The 21,309-nt window shown below is 42.4% G+C and overlaps 1 protein-coding gene across 1 annotated transcript in view; it reads left to right on the top strand.

Moving 5' to 3' along the window:
• The window catches only part of LOC144792071 (putative cation-transporting ATPase 13A4), a 238,349-nt gene that overhangs the window by 209,777 nt on the left and 7,263 nt on the right, over positions 1-21,309 (top strand). Inside the window, 4 exon segments of the mRNA XM_078666918.1 lie at positions 4,999-5,041; positions 13,783-13,892; positions 17,683-17,779; positions 19,388-19,460. Of these exon segments, the coding sequence (XP_078523044.1) occupies positions 4,999-5,041; positions 13,783-13,892; positions 17,683-17,779; positions 19,388-19,460 (323 nt within the window).

The following is a 21,309-nucleotide window of genomic DNA, read 5'->3' on the forward strand; positions in this document are numbered from 1 at the left end:
ACTGATTGGTTACCGGGCCGTGGAATCCACAGAAGGCCCAGGAACATCCTTGCGACATCGGGGAGGGCTCCGAGTGAGTCCGAGCCCCCTCATCTGCCACTGCAAGCCCCGGGCGGGCCGAAGACCAACAGGGAGCCCCCACCTGCCGGCGACAGCCTAGAGAGGGCCCTGACTGGCCCCCACACCGCCGGAGGGCTCCTAGAAGAGCACGAGCCTTCCCCCAACCAATCAAATTTCCGCAAGGGCCTTGGAAAGGCCGAAGAGAGAAGGTAACCCCGGGGAGGAGGGCGGGAGGACGGAGAAGGCCTACATGTTCGCTCCTCCCCGGGTGTAAGTTGAAGTTGGGCCCTGCTGGCCCTGTGGGACTGAGAAAGCTGTTGTTGGGCCCCGTTGGCCCTAATTATTCAAAGAAGGCTCCCTTCTGACAGGGGCAGTAGCCCTTATTGACTGGGTAGGAATCCCCAGATTCCTAATTAGTGACTGGTCTGAGGAGGAAGTAGTCCCTAGCTGTGGGATTATTTTAGCCAGATTGCTTCTTAGCTGGGGCTGAGTTTCACAGGGGAAAATCCCCTGCGGATTCAATGTTTTATCCATGTCTAGAGAGATGTTGATGCATTGCCTACCAGTGTAAAATGAAATGCTGATTAGGAAGAAATGAAAGGCTATGCCTTTATTGTATGTGTTGCACAGGTGAATTGCTCCCTTTACTCTAACCCAATGGGATGTTTACCTAAGGGGATGCCTATTCTTGCTCAGGAAATGTTGTGCCTTTTTATGGGGTACTTACCTGATAGAATGTTGTTTAACAACTAAAATGAAAATGTTTAGTCAAGTTAATGACCTGTTTATTCCTGATTAAGGAAATGGTTACTTCTGTTAATCGAATGTTCTAACCTTTATTGAAACAAGTCATTGCTATTGAGAATTTGAATAGCTCTACATGAAATGTTGTTCTTACCTGCAAACAGGATAATTCCTAATGAAAGGTCCCTTCTAGATTAAGGGGATGTTTACCCTGTCATTGGACTGTTTTAGAGGTCCCAAGGCCCACAGTTTATAGGCCGCAATTCATAAAAGGTTAACCCCTGATTAGGGGCTGTATTAGAATGCCTACAGTACCAGGATGAAGAGTATTAGTGAGGGCTAGGCCCAAACCTTGGGATTATCCATATTCCGCCTAGTGTCCTGTTCAGCCTAGGCCTTATGAAAGGTTTACCTGTTAGTAAATGTTTACTCCTGCTCAGAAAAGTGATTCTTAACATGGTTAATCCTGCACAAGGGGATGATTTTCCTTAATGAAATGTTTTCTATCCTTTAGTGCCGTATTTACTGGAAGGCTACAGTTATTTATTTACATGTTTATTGCTGTGGAATGCTCACCCTTGTTTGGTGAGAAGTAGGTAATATGCCTACAAAACTAATATGATGCAATGTCATTTGGTTGCTTTTGTAATGTATTTCTTACAGGTGCTGATAAGAAGCAAAGCTAAGGTCAGGCCTGTGGTTATCTATATTTAATATCATCTAATATTCAATATTTATCTGATATTTAATATTTATTCATCTGATTATTTATTACAAAATGTTGAAACCTATGTATTCTGAAGGAGAACTAATGAGATATTGATACTGCAATTCTTGATTTCCATGAAACTGCTCTTTATAAAAGTTATCTAATTTTTATACAAACTAACTGGAGTGACGTCACTCATTGCGTGCCCATTTTTACTGTCTCAGTGGTTGTGTGTGCTGTATGGTCGCTTTACACATCAGCTTTTGGATGCCTAACCGCTTGTGCCATGCTACCCTCGGGGAACTGGTGACCCCAGTTCCAACAGTGGCTTGTTGCAATTCTTACTTTCAGTTCTTTAAAATATTGGTGCCAAACCTTGAAAAGATTCCTTATATCTCCCCAAGAAATAATTCTGCCTTTAGCCTTTCTGAAGGAAAACATCAAAAATGAAAAGAAAAGTAGGAACTCAGCTCTTATGGGGAATATACCTGGCATGCACACCAACTTACTAACAAGGTGGAAGCCAAAAATAAGGAATGTCCAGTTATTTTTCCTCACAGATGCAAGAGCATTGACAAGACACTACTACGAAAAAAGTTGAAGTGTGAAAAATGGAAGTGTGCAATGAAATCTGCTCTTGCTCTACTTCAAAAGACTAGACCGCTAAGCTTCGCTTTAAACTATTGGAACAGCCATTTTGATGAAATTAAACGCTACCTGCATAACAACCTTAACAAAGGTAAGTGACGTCTTCAATGAGGATGTTTTTTGCTGAATGCCATCTAGTCTAAAAAACTGTCACTGACACCCTAGTCACCAGTACATTGGATTACGGGAACACACTCTAAGCCAGATAACCAAGCAACTCACCAGAACACTGCAAACCATCCAGAACTCCGCAGCCAGAATCGTCCTCAATCTCCCACACAGAAGTCACATCACACCACGCCTCAAGGAACTCCACTGGCTCCCGATACACAAACGTGTTAATTTCTAACTCCTCACACACACACAGTCAAGGCGCTGCTCAGCTTAGGCCCCACCAACCACCCAGACACCTCCGCTCCACAGGACCCCTACTCGCACACATCCCATATGTGCACAGAAACAGATCAGGTATATGGGGATTTTCCTACACAACTCCTAAAGGATGGAAGGAACTCTCGCTCCACATCCCAGCCTCCTCCTCTTTTCTTGAATTCCCCTTGAAGCTAAAGTCTTGGCTTTTCCAATAACCAGATGGCCATAAGCAGGGCTAGTGCTATGCAAACAAATGATGGACGGAATGCTGAATGAATCATACATTCACCCCCAGTCAAGAGATATGGGTTAAATCCATAAGCAGGACTAGGCATGCCCACCTGCCTCATACCAGGATACCCTTGTGGGTGATAGTGCTCTTAACAAGTACACATAACATTCCATATTCATAAAGTTTTTAATCATGTTATAAAGTATGTTTTACACTAATATAAAATCAGTAGGATTTCTTACATTTTTATAAACATTGTATTACATTAAAATGTACTTAAAAATTGTTCAATTTTTTTTAATAAAACAAATTGTTTTACATTTGTATCATAGAGTTTAATGTTATAAATATAGTTTATTACATTGATTTCTATGAAATTGAACTATTTTTTAACTTGTATTGTTCTACTACTCTTTCTTTGATGTTATATCCTTTCTTTATTATTGTCGGCTGTTTTTAAAGCCTCCAGTTGCAGTTTCCTTTTGCTGGTTCATGTAAAACAAGTTAAAAATGATTTTATTTGTCTTTTGCGGGATGGGAAATGTGTTTTAACATAGTTAAGTAATTGGATTTTAGACTAAAATGTGTTTACAGTATTTCAGTAGGCCTTGTTAATATATTAATTGCATTCTTTAGTTGTTTTTCCTGCTTTTTTGTGCTTTTGGTTTTGTAGTTGGGGTGTAAGTAGTTGTTGGACGTGTTTATATGTTTTTTCATTTACAGGATTGTATATTCAGAAGCTAACTTTATTTTTCATCTGGATGTATTGTGTTTTTTTTTAAAGTAAAATTGTTTTTTTATAATTAAAAATATTTTCTTTCACTTTTTTCTTGATTTATCTGTTTTACAGGAGTGTTTTTTTATTTTTGTAATATTCCAGATTTTGGATGGATTCCTGGATTTACTGGACTCCTATTAGATGTTCAGTTTTTCTATGGCCTATTTTTGGATATTTTTGGGAACTTTGTATTCTCTATATTTTTGGGGATTGTATTTCTTGGGGATATTCAGACTTGCTTGTAAATTATATACTGAACAATTACGTATATGCTGGACAGCAAATGTGTATCAAAGGCCACTTATGGTGCAGTTCTTTGGAGTGATGTTGAAACTTCATGCCTACAGGCACTGAAAAATCAATTATGTCAAATTGACTAGGTTTCCCGCAGGGTACCTCAAATTATTATGCCTTCCATGAAGAATTCGACCGTAGTTATTTAGTGGAAAAGGTAAAACTAGCCTCCTTAATACTTCAGTGCAAGCAAATCCTGTAACTGTTTTAAATCACCAAATGATTACTGATTGTATGAGACTGTACATGTTTTTTTTTAAATTCCATGGTTTAAATATCTCAAAGTGTTGCATACATTTTGTTAAGCAGGACTTATTATTTAAGCCTTGGCTTAAAACCACTGAAGACACACTTTGAACATAGAAAAGAAGAGCATGCTTGCCATTTGACAACAAAAGGAGAAAATGGGTACTTCAATTGATTCTCTGTTAAATGCTATATGCTGAAAAAGTCACTTTTTAGTTTGGAACTATATCTGAAATTAGTGACTTATACTTATGATAGAATGTTGTTGCCTAGCTTAAGGTTGGTTACTCTTCACTGTCTACTTGTGTTTCCAAAAGGTTGATGTGACCCCCTACAATTTGCATTGTGTTCATGAGATCATCTTTCAACGCATGCCATGAAACACTCTCTGTTTTTTTGTACGTTTTACAAATTAGCACCTGCAAAAATCTAAAACCTATACGCGCTCATGAGGCTATGTTAATGGTAGCTGAAGATTTTTGTTTCTACAGTTGTTGGACTCGCTTGGTTTATTGGACTCTGTTATTTGATATGCTATGCTATGCTACTGGATATGATATATGTGGCAGTTTTCATACTGGCATATGAGTAATTTCTGCACCTCAATTTACTTTGTATATGTTTTAAATTAAGTTGTTTGTTCATTCTGTACTTGTGTTTAATTGTTTTTATTGATTAAATACACAATTTGTGCCTAAACAAATAGCAAGTTTGCCCTGGACTGACAAGATGAGGCCTCCATTAGTCTGTAATACACTTTATCTTCCCAGTGTATCACTGAACAACAGTCCCTGTGGATAAAAAGGAGCATGGACGTACGAGTCCAGTAATAATTTGTTGTACACAAAGTTAGTTTTATCAACAATCTCTAGAATTCAGCATTACCTCTCATTTGTCAACCTACCTTTTTTCCAGTTACTGTTTAGGAATGTGTGGAGATGGTGCTAACGACTGTGGGGTGAGTATAAAAAATAATTTCACATTGCCTTGTAAAGACTATTCATAAGTGAGAATTGAAGTTTATTGGATAGGCTAACTGTTATGGGTGCATCCGTGGAAGAAGCATCTAGGTCATTAAATATTCTCTTCACTCTTGTCCATGATTAACTTTTTTTTTCTTTTTTTATAAATGTTTTTCTTTTTGAAATATTTTTATTTTCAAAATTGAACATAAAACTGAAGTTGCAAGTGCTCAAGAATAAAAAAGAAAGGCTATCAAGCACATACATACACATTTATATTTTTACTTTCAATAATACATAAAATAGATGACATATAATAATTAAAAAAATTGCTTGAAAATTGACAAGTACATAAATACAAGTAATAAATGGTTTTTAAATCTAAGAAGCAAATACATAAATGAGAATTAATAAACAATAGGTAATACATATTATTTAAAAAATGTAGCTTTAAAATTGACAAGGACATAAATACAAATAATAAATAGTTTTAAAACTTAGTACATACATTAAATACAATCAGACATATTACAATATCCATTTAAACAATTCCAGCTTCCAACTGGCAGTCAATAACAACTAATACCCCTACCTATAGTTATCTCCTGTCAAGCTGCCAAATTTAGAATTCCCTATTGGCTAGTATTTCAAAGTTCACAGCAGTGGTTCAATGTTCCACCCCTGACAACTCATGCAAGATTAGTTATTACCACCCTCTAAAACCTCCAGAGATATGAGGAAGTTATTTGGTGTGATGATATCAATGTCCGGGGTCATCAAACAGTCCACAAGGTGTTCCCGTACTCATACATTTTCAATCTTTCCCCGCCCTTTCTTCAATTCCTGAAACAACACAGCACTCTCCAGTCCCGACCATTTTACCAGCTCTTTTCTCCATCTAATTATTTGAGGGCCATGCTCACACTTCCTGTGAATTTGTAATTCACATTTTGCCAAAATCAATGCCAAATCAATAAATCTAATAGTGATTTTCCTCTTTTTAGGGCCAGGATATGCCACAAGAAGGCAGGTTAAGGGAGTACAAGTGATCGTCCTTAAAGTTATGTAATTTACACAACACACAACCGCTTTCCAGAACCCAGTTAAACTCGACAGGACCAAATCATATGGCATAATTCTGTCCCCAACTCTGCACATCTCATGTATATGTACTTGGGTCCTCTCCCAGTCCATATCTGTAATCTGGAGTTCTAGGTCCTGCTCCCACTTCACTTTCAGTTCTTCAACAAGGGGAGTGAGGACATCAGCATGTATAGCATGATAAAGGCACAAAACTGCTTTTAAACAGCCCTTCATAGTGCAGAGTAGTTGACATGCTCGACGCACTACAGGTAACCCTGGGCGAAGCTGGTGGATTGCAACTATGTAGTGGTCAACGGAGTTGGGGGAAAACTCAGTGGAACTCCGCTCCACCACCGCCTTCACCCCCCAAAAAAAATAATAGTAACAACTTAATTTAAAAAAATAAAGTCATGCTCAGTTCATGCAAGATGTCCAGCGAGGAGGAGGAGGGCAGCCAGGGGACACTGCAATACAGGTAAGTGACTTTCTGTTTTTAAATTAAGTTGTCACTATTATTTTATTAGGGGGAGTGGAGGCAGGGGGCAATTTAGCAGGGTGGGCTGGCTAACTCTGCTCCGCAGTCGTCGATTTTTGCCCTCCTCCGCGTTCTCAGCGGAGCTTGGAGTAGGGAAATCTCCGCACACTCTGCCGGCGGTGCGGAGGTCTCCGCCCGCGCTTAGTTAGTCTCAGTTCCTCCATTCTTCAAATGATATACAATCGTGGCAACCATGGCCCTATGCAACAAAAATTGGCCTCTAGGAATATAAAACTCTTCTGCAAAGTCTTCAAATAAGAGTAATGCTCCATCCCGGTACAAATCACCTACTCGTGTAACCCCATAATCAGCCCACCTCTCAATTCCTGCCCACATGAGCCAATAACTGTATCCATCCAAGTGGGAAATCAGGTGAATAGAGCACTGGGATACAGGTCCATTATAAGCAACAAAGCCAGCACTGTTGTAGTACTAGGAGGTCCTGAGAAGTAACTGGCAGCTGTCACCGAGGAACCTAATTACATGCAATAAGTTCCACGAAGTAGGCAGTGAGCCAACCATAGCCTCACCAGAGTTCATTCTACTGCAAACTCACTGATTTAACCAAACGCATTTCAGCCGCCATATAATAAGATCAGGCACAGCTATACCACCCTCTGTTAAAGGGCGCTGCAGTTTGGTCAGGGCTACTCTGTGCCTACCCAGTCCCCAGATCAGTTCCAACATTAGAGTTTCCATAACCTGGAACAGCCAGCCAGGTACCAACTGTGGTTGAAAAGAAATAAAACAATCACCATTTTAGCCACAGGTCTGTAGCCAGCCACAGATAAAGGTAATGTAGTCCAGAATTTTATACTATTTCTCAGGGCTCCGATTGCTGCTCCACAGTACCATCGAGCAGGTCCTGTTGTTTGTGGTATATTTTTACCCCTAAATATTTCATGAAAGTAGGGCTCCAGGTAATCCCATGCAGGTTCTGAGGAAGGATGGCTTCACCACTAAGTGGAAACAAATGGGACTTTTGCCAATTAATGTGTAGCCAGAAACAGCCCCAAAGTGCCTCAATAGATTTATTGCACCTGGCAAGTCCACTACAACATTCCTTAGGGAGAGTAGCATGTCATCAGCATATGGGGCCCAATTCACAGAACTAACTTAAGACAAAATCCTAAACTTACTTCTTTTGGTATTCACAGAAGTTAGGATTTTGTCTTAAATTTGTCTTAAGACAGACTTAGGACAGACTTAAGACAAAATCCTAACTTAAGTCTGTCTTAAGTCTGTCTTAAGACTGTCTTAAGACAAACTTAAGACAAAATCCTAACTTCTGTGAATACCAAAAGTAGTAAGTTTACGATTTTGTCTTAAGTTAGTTCTGTGAATCGGCCCCATGATTTCTAATTAATTTGTGAGTGTTTGGAAACACTTAATCCAACCACCAGTCATCTCAGATTAGGTTAACTGATCTACTCAGCTGTTGGGTGGTAAAGGCCAATAGCCTATAAAGATGCTAGGCATCTAATGTTGGTGCCTGGAGAAGAAAAAGCATAATGTGTCAATCAACATCAATTTTAAACTTGACGCTTGAACTTTTATACAGGTGTTCTGAAAGTTACTGTCAACGCACTCCTCCTGATCTGAAAAGGTTTCTCTGTTAGACAGTCGAGTATCTTAAGTCTATTTTGCTTTGGTTGCTTCGGAAGTCTAAATGTGATATATATTATACTGTAGATCCTTAGCCCTTTTTAAACAATTAGATTATTATTTGGAATTGTGACTGTTCTCCTCAAAAAAACAATCACAACTCTTGTTGTGGTAAACCCTCAAAGTCTATAAATTAAACTGAGATCAGCCCTCTGGTATCTATGACACTAACTTCGGGCAATGTGTAAACTCTGTCTCTGTATGCAGTACCAATACATGAAAAAAATCTAAACATTAAGCAGTAAAAACCCTAAACAAAATCAGAATAATTGACTTCAGTTCAATAAAAAAAACATGTACCAAAAGATACAATTCCATATTATGAACCAGAGACGTGACTTTTTATAGTTATAAGTAAAAATTGTGTCAAAAAGCACAAATATCCAATAATAATCAATGGCCCTAATAGACTAGGACACAGGTATGATTTGAGTCCAACCACAATATAGTGCAGGTCGGAAATGTCACGATCGTCGCCTCCTCAGGATCAGGGTGATGCTTAAAGGGGTCCACCTCCAGATCTCCTACACTCTGACTGATAAACATTCACAGAGCATAAAGGGAATCAGGCGAGGGAAAAGGTAAGGAAGGGTCTGGAACGGGAAAGGATAGCTGAAACGAGAAAAAACATAAAGGTAAGTACATATATCTCTAACTACTCTCAGTAAGGTCTCGCTAGTAGAACACATACCAAAAGCAGCTTTCTGTAGGCTGTCCTTCTCCCTTTGTGGTAGGTAGAAGATACTTCTCTCTATATCCTATCACTTGTTTTCTACAATACAAAACCACTGATTAACAACCATTCATGCTTTCCACACACGGTTGGTGTTATACAAGCGCCCTGTTTTTCCAGACATACCTTCCAGCCTTCCCAACCAGAAATTAAAGGAGTAACCAATCCTTCTCCGAACGTAGAAAAGGAATGTGAAAGAAAATCAAAGAATCCGTAACTGCATTCCGTTATGATAGTCATACACCAGAACGGATAGCTCCAAGAACACAGAATGAAATGTTATCCCTTGCCAATTAGTTCATCCAAGAATATCAAAGGAAAAAATCTCGGACTACACTGGGGGGGGGGATAGCCCCTAAAGTCACATGTCCCGAATTAGTTCAGAAACGAAGTGAGAAGTCAAAACAAAGGAAGCGTGTCTCAGCCGAGAACGTGGGTACTCACAGGCTGTGACAAATAACTCTTGTCTCTTCCAAGAGCCGATTATGGCAACACCCTCCACTATCAAGGACTGCTGGAAATCCGTAAGCCTGGAGAAATGAACGCACCGCAGCCGCTGAACGTTCTGAACAGGAGCTCGATGCACGGCGTCTCAGCCGAGAACACCGGGGGCTCCTAACAGTTGTTACTCGTGTCTCAGCCGAGAACAGGAGCAGGAAATGTTCAACTGCATCCGCAAGTAGAGGAACCAAAGGACGGTCTGCTTCCGTTCGGCAGCCGCTGAACGATTGAAAACCCAGGAATCAGGAAACAGAAATCCGGGCAACAACAGCGTCTCAGCCGAGAACTCTGTGTTGCTGCAGCAACAGGAATCACACAGGAACAAACTCCGATCAGGGTTCAAGCAAGGAATCACGTACGGCTCAAATCGAGCTGCTTCCTCCTTATATGTCGTTTTCGGCTTCTCCCACACGCTGAGCATTCTGGGACCTGTAGTGTGGCAGGTGCGACCGGCAAACCATGACAGGAAACACCAACCAGGTTCATCATGATCAAATATTCTACTTTCTGACTAGGCGCCCCGATTTATAGTTTGGCGGAGAGTGTACTGCGTCACAACGGAGTACCTTTTCCACCAAACTGAAGGTCTGCCCAACTCATATAGAGTTGATGGCAGATACTTCTGTGTCTCAGCCGCTGACATATATCTACAATGGCTGTACAGAGTAAGGGCAATCAGAGATTTTACCATTTGTCTGCTCACCCCATTTAGAATGGGAAGACAAATTACCAGTTTTCATTGCACATCACGACTAGGAAAAACTTGGTGGTAAGGGACAGTGAAAACTGTAAAATTACCTCTACCCCATTTGAAATACTCCCATTATAAGGAGGTCATTGTTTTTTTATTTTTTTAAATAAAATACTGCATTGGAATTTTCTTTTTGGAAGTAAAAAAAAGATTAAAAGCTTAACACATGGCTACAACATGTTTATGGAGCCTTCCATCAAACTTTTAATGCATTTACTGGAACCACCATGACTATGGGTCTTGTATATGCAAGAGATATCTACTAGGCAATTGGACATCCTAAAGTTTGGCAAGCCAGTACTCCCTCAGGAAGATGACGTACCCTCTGGGTGACAGTGTCCTTTACTCCATGTCCCTCGTGGAGTAAATACCAATCTGCCAAGCTCTAAATGAAGCCCTTAGTCTTGTATGTCCCAATCATCCACACAAGTGCATTTCTCAGGCCCCCAGGACCTCATGGGAGGACACTTGGAGACTCTTAAGGTATCAGGCAGAGTCTAGTGGCAAAGTCCAGTCCATGCTGCCACTAATCAGATTGGAACTTTAGGAAAAAGTCTTCTTGCAGCTTGTGATGTCACTGTAGCCACACATGAGAACAGCCAACTAACCCCTAGAGTCAGCTTATTTGTACTGGGTATAAGGGGGAGCATGGCTCATCCTTCAGAGCTCCTCTTGGGTTCAGAGAGCAAGTCCAGTACACTTCTGTATTTCTGCAGGTTCACAAATTTTCTGAAGCAGATATCTGGAGGCGCCGCATTTATGCTGTGTTAGACCCCACACATTTTGCCTCCACTTCTCCTATTTTTGCAGAATTTGTTTTTATTGGCCTTAAGACTCTGTGCACTTTACCACTGCTAAAGTGTCTGTGCTCACTCCCTAAAACATGGTAACATTGGCTCACACATGATTGGTATATTTATTGTACCTATAAGTTCTTTGTAGAGTGATATATAGTATACTGAAGCCCTGTAAATTAAATGCCACTGGTGGGCTTCAGCACTTTTTGACACCCATTAAATAGCACCTTAAAACATATCCCAGGTGGTTGTATGACGTTACAACGCATGCTTTTACCACGCATGCTGTTACAACGCAGTTTTTACAACGCATGCTGTTACAACGCATAGCGCTTTGGGGTGCTGGATAGTAAATAGTTTAATCTACTATTCCAACTCCAGTCACCGCGGATAGTAGGGAAGGTGTTGGATAGTAAATTAAAACTATTCCCTATCCTAGAGCGCCCCGTTGTAAAACCTGCGTTGTAAAAGCACTGCGTTGTAAAAGTTTCGTTGTAAAGGATGTTTCCCATCCCAGGTCTGCCATTGCAGCCTAAATGCAGTGTTAAACTACCAATTCGACTTTGCAATATAGCCCTCTTTCCAAGTGTAAAACTCCCCTTTTATTGAATATAAGTCACCCCCAAGGCAGGCACTAGGTAGCGCATTTTAATTAATTGGTTGGGAATTTACATTTAGGTTTTACATGTTCTGGTAGTGAAAAACTCCTAAATTAGTGTTTCACTACTATGTGGCCTACCTCTCCCGTAGGATAACGTTGGTTTGCCTTATTGAAACAGTCAATCGATCAATCAATCAATAAATCAGTAGATTTGTAGAGTGCCTCCTGTCACCCATGAGTGTATCCAGGTGCTGGCAGTGTCCAGTTGATTATCGGAATAGCCAGGTCTTCACGGACTTTCGGATTCATAAAAGAGATGGTTAAGCACAGATTAAATTACAATTGTGGTTCACCCTGACAGGGATTGTGCTTGTTGCTTGCACAAGCGTCACCCCATTCAACCAACAATCCAATTTCTCAGATGCCTACAACAAACTGTGGGATGACTCTGCAGCACTTCTAAGTCAATGGGAAAAAGTTCCCCAGACTAAAGACAACCGATTTTTTAGGATGCGTTACTATAAAAGGTCCAAAATGCCATGTGCACAGCATTTTCAAGATGGTGAAAGACTTCGCCCACCAAACATGGGCTCTAAGGTTGCGGGTGTGAGTGGGGAGCGTACTATGGAAATCCTAGCGTCCTCGAATATCTAATACTAAAATCCAGGTTGAAACAGGCATTGTACCCACAACAAACTTGGAGAAAGATGTCTGGTAAGACCAAAGCTGGGTCATGTATCAACCAGACAAGGGCTACTCACATGAATTGTCTTTGAATCCTGTTCTCTCCCATTCAAATGCACCCCTAGAGTTTAATGAGGCTCAACAGACCTGTAAAGCATGATTTTTCCAGGATGGGTCACAGGATACCCAAAACCCTCCATCTGGAAATCATATTGAGCTTGGAGAAGTCATCTTTGCCCATTCAGGTGAGCCCAGTAGTTGCTTCTTTCATGCATGACACACTTCTTTCATACCTACTCAAGGCTAATCATTGACTACTGCAAGAGAACTAATGCAAATTAGCCTGCAGGGCCTTCCACCATGGAACAGGTAACTTTCTAAAAGTTACTTTTTTAATTAACATATATATAAAAAATCCAGCTTCTCTGTTAAATTGGATTTTAACAGCTAGAAAAAATATTTATTTAATTATTTTTCTAGCTGGTCGCTTTCACGAGTTAACAGTATTGGTATTTTAATCTTCAAACTGACTTTCTTCATATGAGAGCTAGGCCTGCCACATTGCAATATTAGCCCCTTGCATGCGGGGCTGATTCCCCCGCTATGCTGGGGGAGGGGGGGCGCGCACAGCGCCCCCGTGCTCATGACGAGCTGAGCTCGTCATGAGCCACGGTGGTCGTGTGCTCATGACGAGCTGAGCTCGTCATGACCACACCTGTTTCTTTAGAACAGCAGGGGAATTATCCCCGCGTGCGAGCGTTCCAACGGTCATGACGAGCTCAGCTCGTCATGAGCACACGAGCACCGTGGCTCATGATGAGCTGAGCTTTTCATGAGCGTCGAAGGTGTTAATGTTCTAGATGTCCCACTTTTAAATATCTCCCACCCTATCTGGTGAACTACAAGGCTTACATAGGGGTGAGGTGCTAAAGTTTAAAAGGGAGGTTTTTACCTTTTAAAAAATGGCTATTTTAACAGGTCTAATTGCAGGTTTTATACTGCTATAGTCAGGCTACTCAGAGTTGGCCTGAAACCAGGTTTGCGCTGCCTCTGCATTGGATGGCACAATAGGTGCTGCAATCTACAAATTACATTTAACTTTCACACCCTGGTAGCACTTTCTACACCATATACTAGGGACTCACAGGCAAGTTAAATGTGGCAGCCAGGAATAAGCCAATTTAGCTAAGGGGGAGAACAGAAAATGTACTATTAGTTACCAAGAGCAAGGAGCACAGAGTTAAATAGGACCCAGAAAAAGGTAAAAAATATGTTGTGATCATGCAGAAAATGTGGATTTCCTACTCACTTTATTTATAAAACAATGTATATTATGCAAAAATGTTTTCAAAGGATTGTAACCTATACACACATTTTCATTTGATAGGCATTAAAAACGGCTCACGTTGGGATATCCCTCTCGGGACATGAAGCATCAGTGGCTTCTCCCTTCACGTCACTAACCCCGAATATTGAATGTGTTTCTGAGCTCATCAAGTAAGCAAAGTCCTACATATTGTAAGCATTAAGTCAAGAGCAGGTCAAGCATAACAGTTATAAGAAGCAGCACTCAGTAGATATTTAGGCCCTCATTTTGATGTTGGGTGGTTGGAGTGCCACCCGACACCATGGCGGTCCCGGGACAGACCAATAGGCAGGAGGCAGTCCGACTGGCCAAGTAGGATGTGCCGGCCTGGATGACGGGCAGAAAAGTGCTTTATAACACTGCAGCTTGTGCTTGCCGTGGGAAAGGGCCACAGCACAAGCTGCAGTGTTATTGGGCACTTTGGTCCATATTCATGCACCGTGTGGCAGGCACCATGCACCATGTGGTGCCTGGCGCACAGTGCATGATTGCACGCGGGGGCAAAATATGTGGGCCCAGGGCCACTTTACAGTGGCCACAGGGGACGTAGCCCTGCTTGGGGCCTCCAGAGTCCCTTTCTGTCAGCCTTTTAATGGCAGTCGGACCGCCATGAAAAGGCAGTTGGCACGGGACATTGTACCCTGACGGTGGTTCCTGAGCAGGCACCGCCTCCATTCAGGATCCTGATTCCAATCGCCGCCCCAATGGGATCAGTAGATCCTGGCAGAGGCGGCGGTTTCTGGCATTCCAGCCATCTTCAGCCCGGCTTGCTTGAATCCAGTGGCAAAGTGAGCAAGGGACTCACGTCTGAGCATACCCTGCCACACTTATGGCGGCCAAAAGCGGTACAAAAGGGGGTGGTGATGGACGGAGCATCTGAATCAATCAAACACTCACACCCAGTCAAAAGATCTGGGTTTTATCCATCACCGTTCTTTAGCCCACTCTGCCATCCCAGTTCAGACATGGCTATATGCAAATCAGTCTGACCCTGTGCCTCATGGGAACAGTCCAGCCCGAACTGCCAAGCCATGCCTTCCCTGGACCGGAAACAAGCTTCCGAGGACCGGTTTCTGGCACTACAGCCGTCTTCAGCCCGGCTTGCTTGAATCCAGTGGCAAAGTGAGCAAGGGACTCACGTCTGAGCATACCCTGCCACACTTATGGCGGCCAAAGCGGTACAAAAGGGGGTGGTGATGGATAGAGCATCTGAACCAATCAAACACTCACACCCAGTCAAAAGATCTGGGTTTGATCCATCACCGTTCTTTAGCCCACTCTGCCACCCCAGTTCAGACATGGCTATATGCAAATCAGTCTGACCCTGTGCCTCATGGGAACAGTCCAGCCCGAACTGCCAAGCCATGCCTTCCCTGGACCGGAAACAAGCTTCCGAGGACCGGTTTCTGGCACTACAGCCTTTTTCAGCCCGGCTTGCTTGAATCCAGTGGCAAAGTGAGCAAGGGACTCACGTCTGAGCATACCCTGCCACACTTATGGCGGCCAAAGCGGTACAAAAGGGGGTGGTGATGGACAGAGCATCTGAACCAATCAAACACTCACACCCAGTCAAAAGATCTGGGTTTGATCCATCACCGTTCTTTAGCCCACTCTGCCACCCCAGTTCAGACATGGCTATATGCAAATCAGTCTGACCCTGTGCCTCATGGGAACAGTCCAGCCCGAACTGCCAAGCCATGCCTTCCCTGGACCGGAAACAAGCTTCAGAGGACCGGTTTCTGGCACTACAGCCGTCTTCAGTCCGGCTTGCTTGAATCCAGTGGCAAAGTGAGCAAGGGACTCACGTCTGAGCATACCCTGCCACACTTATGGCGGCCAAAGCGGTACAAAAGGGGGTGGTGATGGACGGAGCATCTGAGCCAATCAAACACTCACACCCAGTCAAAAGATCTGGGTTTAATCCATCACCGTTCTTTAGCCCACTCTGCCACCCCAGTTCAGACATGGCTATATGCAAATCAGTCTGACCCTGTGCCTCATGGGAACAGTCCAGCCCGAACTGCCAAGCCATGCCTTCCCTGGACCGGAAACAAGCTTCCGAGGACCGGTTTCTGGCATGGGTGTGAGTGTTTGATTGGTTCAGATGCTCCGTCCATCACCACCCCCTTTTGTATCAGAGGTGGACTAGGAGAAAGTAGATTTTTCTGCTGTCAGTGTGATCCTCTTGTACTTGCAAAGACCATTCATGAGCAGACTGCATGGAGGGCTGTTCTGCACCTGAGCCAGGTTTCTCTCACTGGTAATGACCTGCAATCGCCTGAGTTGAGACAGTAAATTGACTACAACCTGTATTCAATTGTTAAAACTTGTGGCACATCATAAACCCTATAATGCTATGAAAATGCATTTGCACCAAGTAACCAGGCTCTGCATGTGTGTTTTTTGCATTGGTCAGTCAATGCTCAGGTTGGCCCAGATTTGAAAGGCATCAAGACTCTTTGTGTAATGTACTGTAAAGCAATTTGTAAAGCACATTCCAAACTCTTTTTGAAGCCTAGACTTTTCCCAGTTTCCAAATATGTGTGTCAATTTTATATAGTGCTTTGCAGCTCTTGTGTGGAGACAGACGCACTCTGATTTTCCAATGGATTAGGGGGCTCTATTTAGGTGCATTGTTGAAAGCAGGGTGGTTACCATACTTGGAAAAAAATGGATGCAGTGTATGAAGGTTTGGAAGCGGGATAGAAGTGTGGTGTGAAGCTTCAGGTGCATAGGTGTGTGTGTTGTGAAGAGACTCGGAAATAGTTGCAGCTACACAAGCAGATATTTGGCAATCATATGTTGCTATTGGTATATATTGGTGGTGTATGTGTAGTTGACGGATATATCACCTTATTGGGCCACCCATTTGCGAATACAGAAATTAGTCAAAATTCATTTAATAATTTTCTGATCTTTCCAGCGGCACAATGCACTTGGTCAATTGGGTTATTTGATGAACCATTTATCAGCTTTTGGTCAATTTGGTATGGAGATTGTACATGGCCTTCTAGGGTTTGAATAATTTTTTCGGGAAAGACAAGTTTATGTTTCTTTTTTGAATTCTAGTTTTCTGCCATCTTTTAAATTGGGGAGGGTATTGCATAGTTCCCAGGTTTGGACCTGGAAAGATCTTCCAAGTATACAGTTTCTTCTAATAGTAGAGATAAAAATAAAGCTGCTATTCCCAGTCTAAGAATCCTTCTTTGGTTGCAGGGTTTACATTTGGATTGCAGAAAATATGATTGGCTGTATGGGTGAGTGACTAGGTGAGTGAGTAGCTCTATCGGTGACTGACTCAGTGGGTGAGTGGTTGTATGGGTGTATGACTGGATATGTCAGTGGCTGTACATTTCCATCCCTGCATTTGCCGCCTATCACAGTGGATTAATGATTACTACCTACCTCATTAATATTAATTGTGCAGGTCTTTTTTTGACCCCCCAAAACATGGTCACTATGCTTAGTGACCAATGAGCATATACATCACATTGTGATCTGCATTCCAATTCAAACCAGCTAGTGTGTGGGGGTGCACATCCCTTTGCTTGCGTATGGGAATGTCAGATCTGGCACAACATCTTTATGACTTTCCACACCCTTAATTTTGATTGCAAGATAGCACCATATTTTTGGGGTAGACAAAAGATATTACAGTGCTGTGGTGAGAGAAAGTTGGACTCTGTAGAGAACAATTGGCAACTCATAAACAATACATTATACATCACTGCCACACATAGCTCAGCAGTGGACGTCTAAGTGCCAGTGCCCAACACCAGAAACCACATGCTCAATTTAGGCACTGGTGAGGTCACCTCACCCACATGCCTTTTTTTACACCTCAGAAGGGGAGTGGGGTAAACAGCTCTGAAGTACACTTTGATCAACTGATCAGAAAACTGTTTTTGTGTTTCCCACCAGGGAGGGGCGATGTGCTCTTGTGACCTCATTTGCGTTGTTTAAGTACATGACCTTGTACTCTGCTATATGCCTGATCTCCATGCTTCTGCTCTATTGGGTGAGTTTTGATCATGTGGATGCATCTAATATGTTCTACTTGAAACCAAACAATGATGTGGGGAGGAATAACCCAAGAAATAGACTGATCATTGCCTAAAATCCTTATGATTTTGGAATATGGGAAAGATCATTAAATAGAAGAAACAGATCCTGTCCACAGCTTAGAATTGGTGTTAGCTCCCCAGATATCACTCATGACTTATTACGAAAGGATAGAAGGTCCACTCTATAGGATAATATGATAATACAATACTTATGGGAGAGCATGTGATGTTGAAAGGGGGTCTCTTAAAGACTGACAGATGGAATATTGTGGCTGGGTGGTGATTTACACATGCTGACAGTCCTTTACATACACATATCAATACTTTGGGGCCCATTAGGATGACGTGCGGACTTTGTCTGTCCGCCATTCCATCGTAGAAAGGGACTGCCCGCCATAAGGGCGGGTGTCCCGTGGGGGAAATTAGGATGCGCCCACCACAGTGGCGGGCGCATCCTGTATTTTTACCATTGCGGCGGGTGTTGCTTTCAGCACTGCCCGCCGCAATGCTAAGAATACATGTTGTGCATTTCAAAGCACAACGTGACAGGCACCGCGCGGTGCCTGCCACTTTGTTCTTTGAAATGCAGGGGGGTACCATAGGTACCCCCATGTGTACCTCTCACCCCCCCCGGAGTCCCTGGGGGCCCACAATGGGCCCCCCAGGTAGACTCCGCATGCCTTTTCGTGGCAGCAATGCCGGCGGTGGCTACCACCGGCCTGGAGGGGGCGATCCGCCCGCTATCCTAATTGACCCCTTTGAATGTTTAACTACTAACACCACAAGTGTCACTCCATTGAGAACATATGCTGACAAGATTTTCCAGACACCTCCCTGAACGCCAGGGTTTGGTGGAAGAGAAGCACAGCTGTTTGAGACCCAGAGTTGGCCTCCCTAGCACTAGTGTGCTCCTCTGCAGCTGAGAGAGGGTGTACGGAATGGAGTCAAGGAGCAATTGGGTCTCAGAAAGACTGTTATAATATAAACATGATATAAACAAGATCAGTTCTGCCCCACAAATTCCACCATGAAAAGAGTAGTAGTTTATGTATGAGCAAAGTGTCAAATTCTAAAGCAAGGGGGAGGTGCTGGTAGGTCTTTAGGAAAGTCCCATCTGTAGAATGTTATTCCCATGTGTGTTGCATGACTGTGCCCTCCTAAGAATCCATGTTCTTGAATTATTCTGCTCCTCCATGTGCATGTGTTAAAATTGATCAATAGTGTATATGATCAGCAGTCACGATCAGTCACTGAGCAACCTTTAATGTGGGCCTGAAACTAATATCTTATCATTTACCTCCACTGTCTTGTCCTGCTTTTGTTATCAACATAGTTGTGCACTAATGCACACAAAGTAATCTTTTGTGAATTTAGCATCCAAATTCATAACTGTGTGGTTTAATCTTAAAGATGAATTAATACTGGAATGTATTTCTGGGTACCACTCAGATGTGCATATTCAACCAGGGAATCTGAATTAATGGCTTGTATTGTACAAGATATCTCCTCCTGATGTACAATGAACTATAATCTATTACTTGACTGTTTTTTCCCTATTGCAGAAGCTTAGATTCCTTGGGAGGCTCCAGTACCTCATTAATGATGTGGCGATCACAACTGTGGTGTGCTTAACAAGTAAGAGTCTACACTCTGTCTAACACGGATTAACAATTATCCTCATTACATAATATCTACATTGCAGTGACTGGCTGCACCACTCCACTCATGTGAGCATGGGCGTTCCCAACCCTTTTATTATGCACCGGTATATCCATGTTAAAATATTACTTGTTACACTATGTCATAACTTATCAAGCTAGGGACAAGCTCAGGGCCACCACAGAGAATCAGGTTACAAGACTGACACAACAGAGAAAAAATTCAAAAGCCTTGTCATTGGTGGTGTGTCATTGAACTCTGAGGTGGAGTGTGTGTGGTATTACTCATCTAGATACACTCACACCCCTTAACATCCACACCCACCTAAATACTGACACACTCTAGCACACACTTATACACACACAAACACATACATTTACCTGCTTAGACATACATATGCACTTGGAAACACACATTATGCACCCAGACGAGGCTTTTTCGAGGCACTTCTTATAAGTGACTGAACACATTTTATAAGTAGACTTGTAAATATATAAATACAACAGATTCCTTTGATGTGTGCCTGCTCCAACTTTGCTCACAACAGTTCACAAATGAAGTAATCATTTTAAAATCACACAGGAATGGTACCAGCTACATAACAGCCCATATGTGAATGAAATGTTCATGCCACAGGTGAATATCTGCACTGCATTACTTTGGTCCTAGTTAAAATTCAAATATGTCAAAGGGGGGTATGGGGGGAGTACATACACTTTCACAGTTTTTAGGTGCCAGAGGACATGTGTTGAGAACTATTAACCGGTTTCACAGTACTCAGAGTCAAATCCGTCAGTCAGTAAATCCAATTTCATCCAAGAAGCTTCTACCTTGGGTTGTGCAGCAAGCCCACTCTGATATGATAACGTCGCACCCCTGGATGGCAGCAGAACAGTGTGGGGAAGATTTATCAACATGTCACACAGCGCAGCGAGGGACCTTGTGGTGTCGCTTTGCGTGAAAGGGATAGGGGAGGACTGCACCGCATTTAGCATTATAAGGCACATTCCTGTCCTTTCCTTGTGCTGGGACACTATGTGCTGCCTAGCACCAGTGCAGGCACCCTTGTGCAAGGGTGCAAGGGTGCCTGCGTTGCAGACAGGACTATCTTTGTAAGAAGGGACACCTTCCTGCACAAAAACAATCTGGAGGCATCTTCCTCTTTCCAAGTGTGCTGCAGAATAGAAAGAGGGAAGAGGAAAAAACCAGGCAAACTAAAAACATTTCTCCTTGTTATGCCTCATTTGGGTAGACATAGCATATTGACGCGTTCCCAGGTTTAGCTGTAATGGTAAATCCAAGAATGCTTCAAGATCAATGGTTGAATGTGCGGGAACATCCGCGCTCCGATCCATGGAACGCCTCCGTGGGGCAGAGTAACGCAGCACGGCGATTTGAGTTGCGTTGCTGTACTCTGGATTTATCACGCCGCACAGGGCCATGCAAGGTGATCTTGCGTGGCATGATAAATCTGGCTTAGTAATCGCGTCGCCCTTGTGACCTCGTGCATGGACTTACAACTTGAAGCCATCATCTTCTCATTCTCCCTGAGTTCTTATGTCTGCATTTAAAATTATAAAAAAATGTTTTTGAAATAAAACACCAATGTAAGAAAGTTGTTTTTGTGACATCATTTTACACAACATTTATTTTGGGGGGTTTATTAAATTTTTGACATGTCAAATTATTTTTAAAGAAATGTGTCAATAATACATTTTTATGTATTATTTACACATTATTCTTTATTTATAAAACAAAATTGCATAAACGGAAGTATAAACAAGACCACACAACTAAACAATATAAGCATTTTGTATATTCACAC

This window comes from Lissotriton helveticus, chromosome 11 (genome assembly GCF_964261635.1).
Source record: "Lissotriton helveticus chromosome 11, aLisHel1.1, whole genome shotgun sequence".
In the NCBI taxonomy this organism is placed as follows: domain Eukaryota; kingdom Metazoa; phylum Chordata; class Amphibia; order Caudata; family Salamandridae; genus Lissotriton; species Lissotriton helveticus.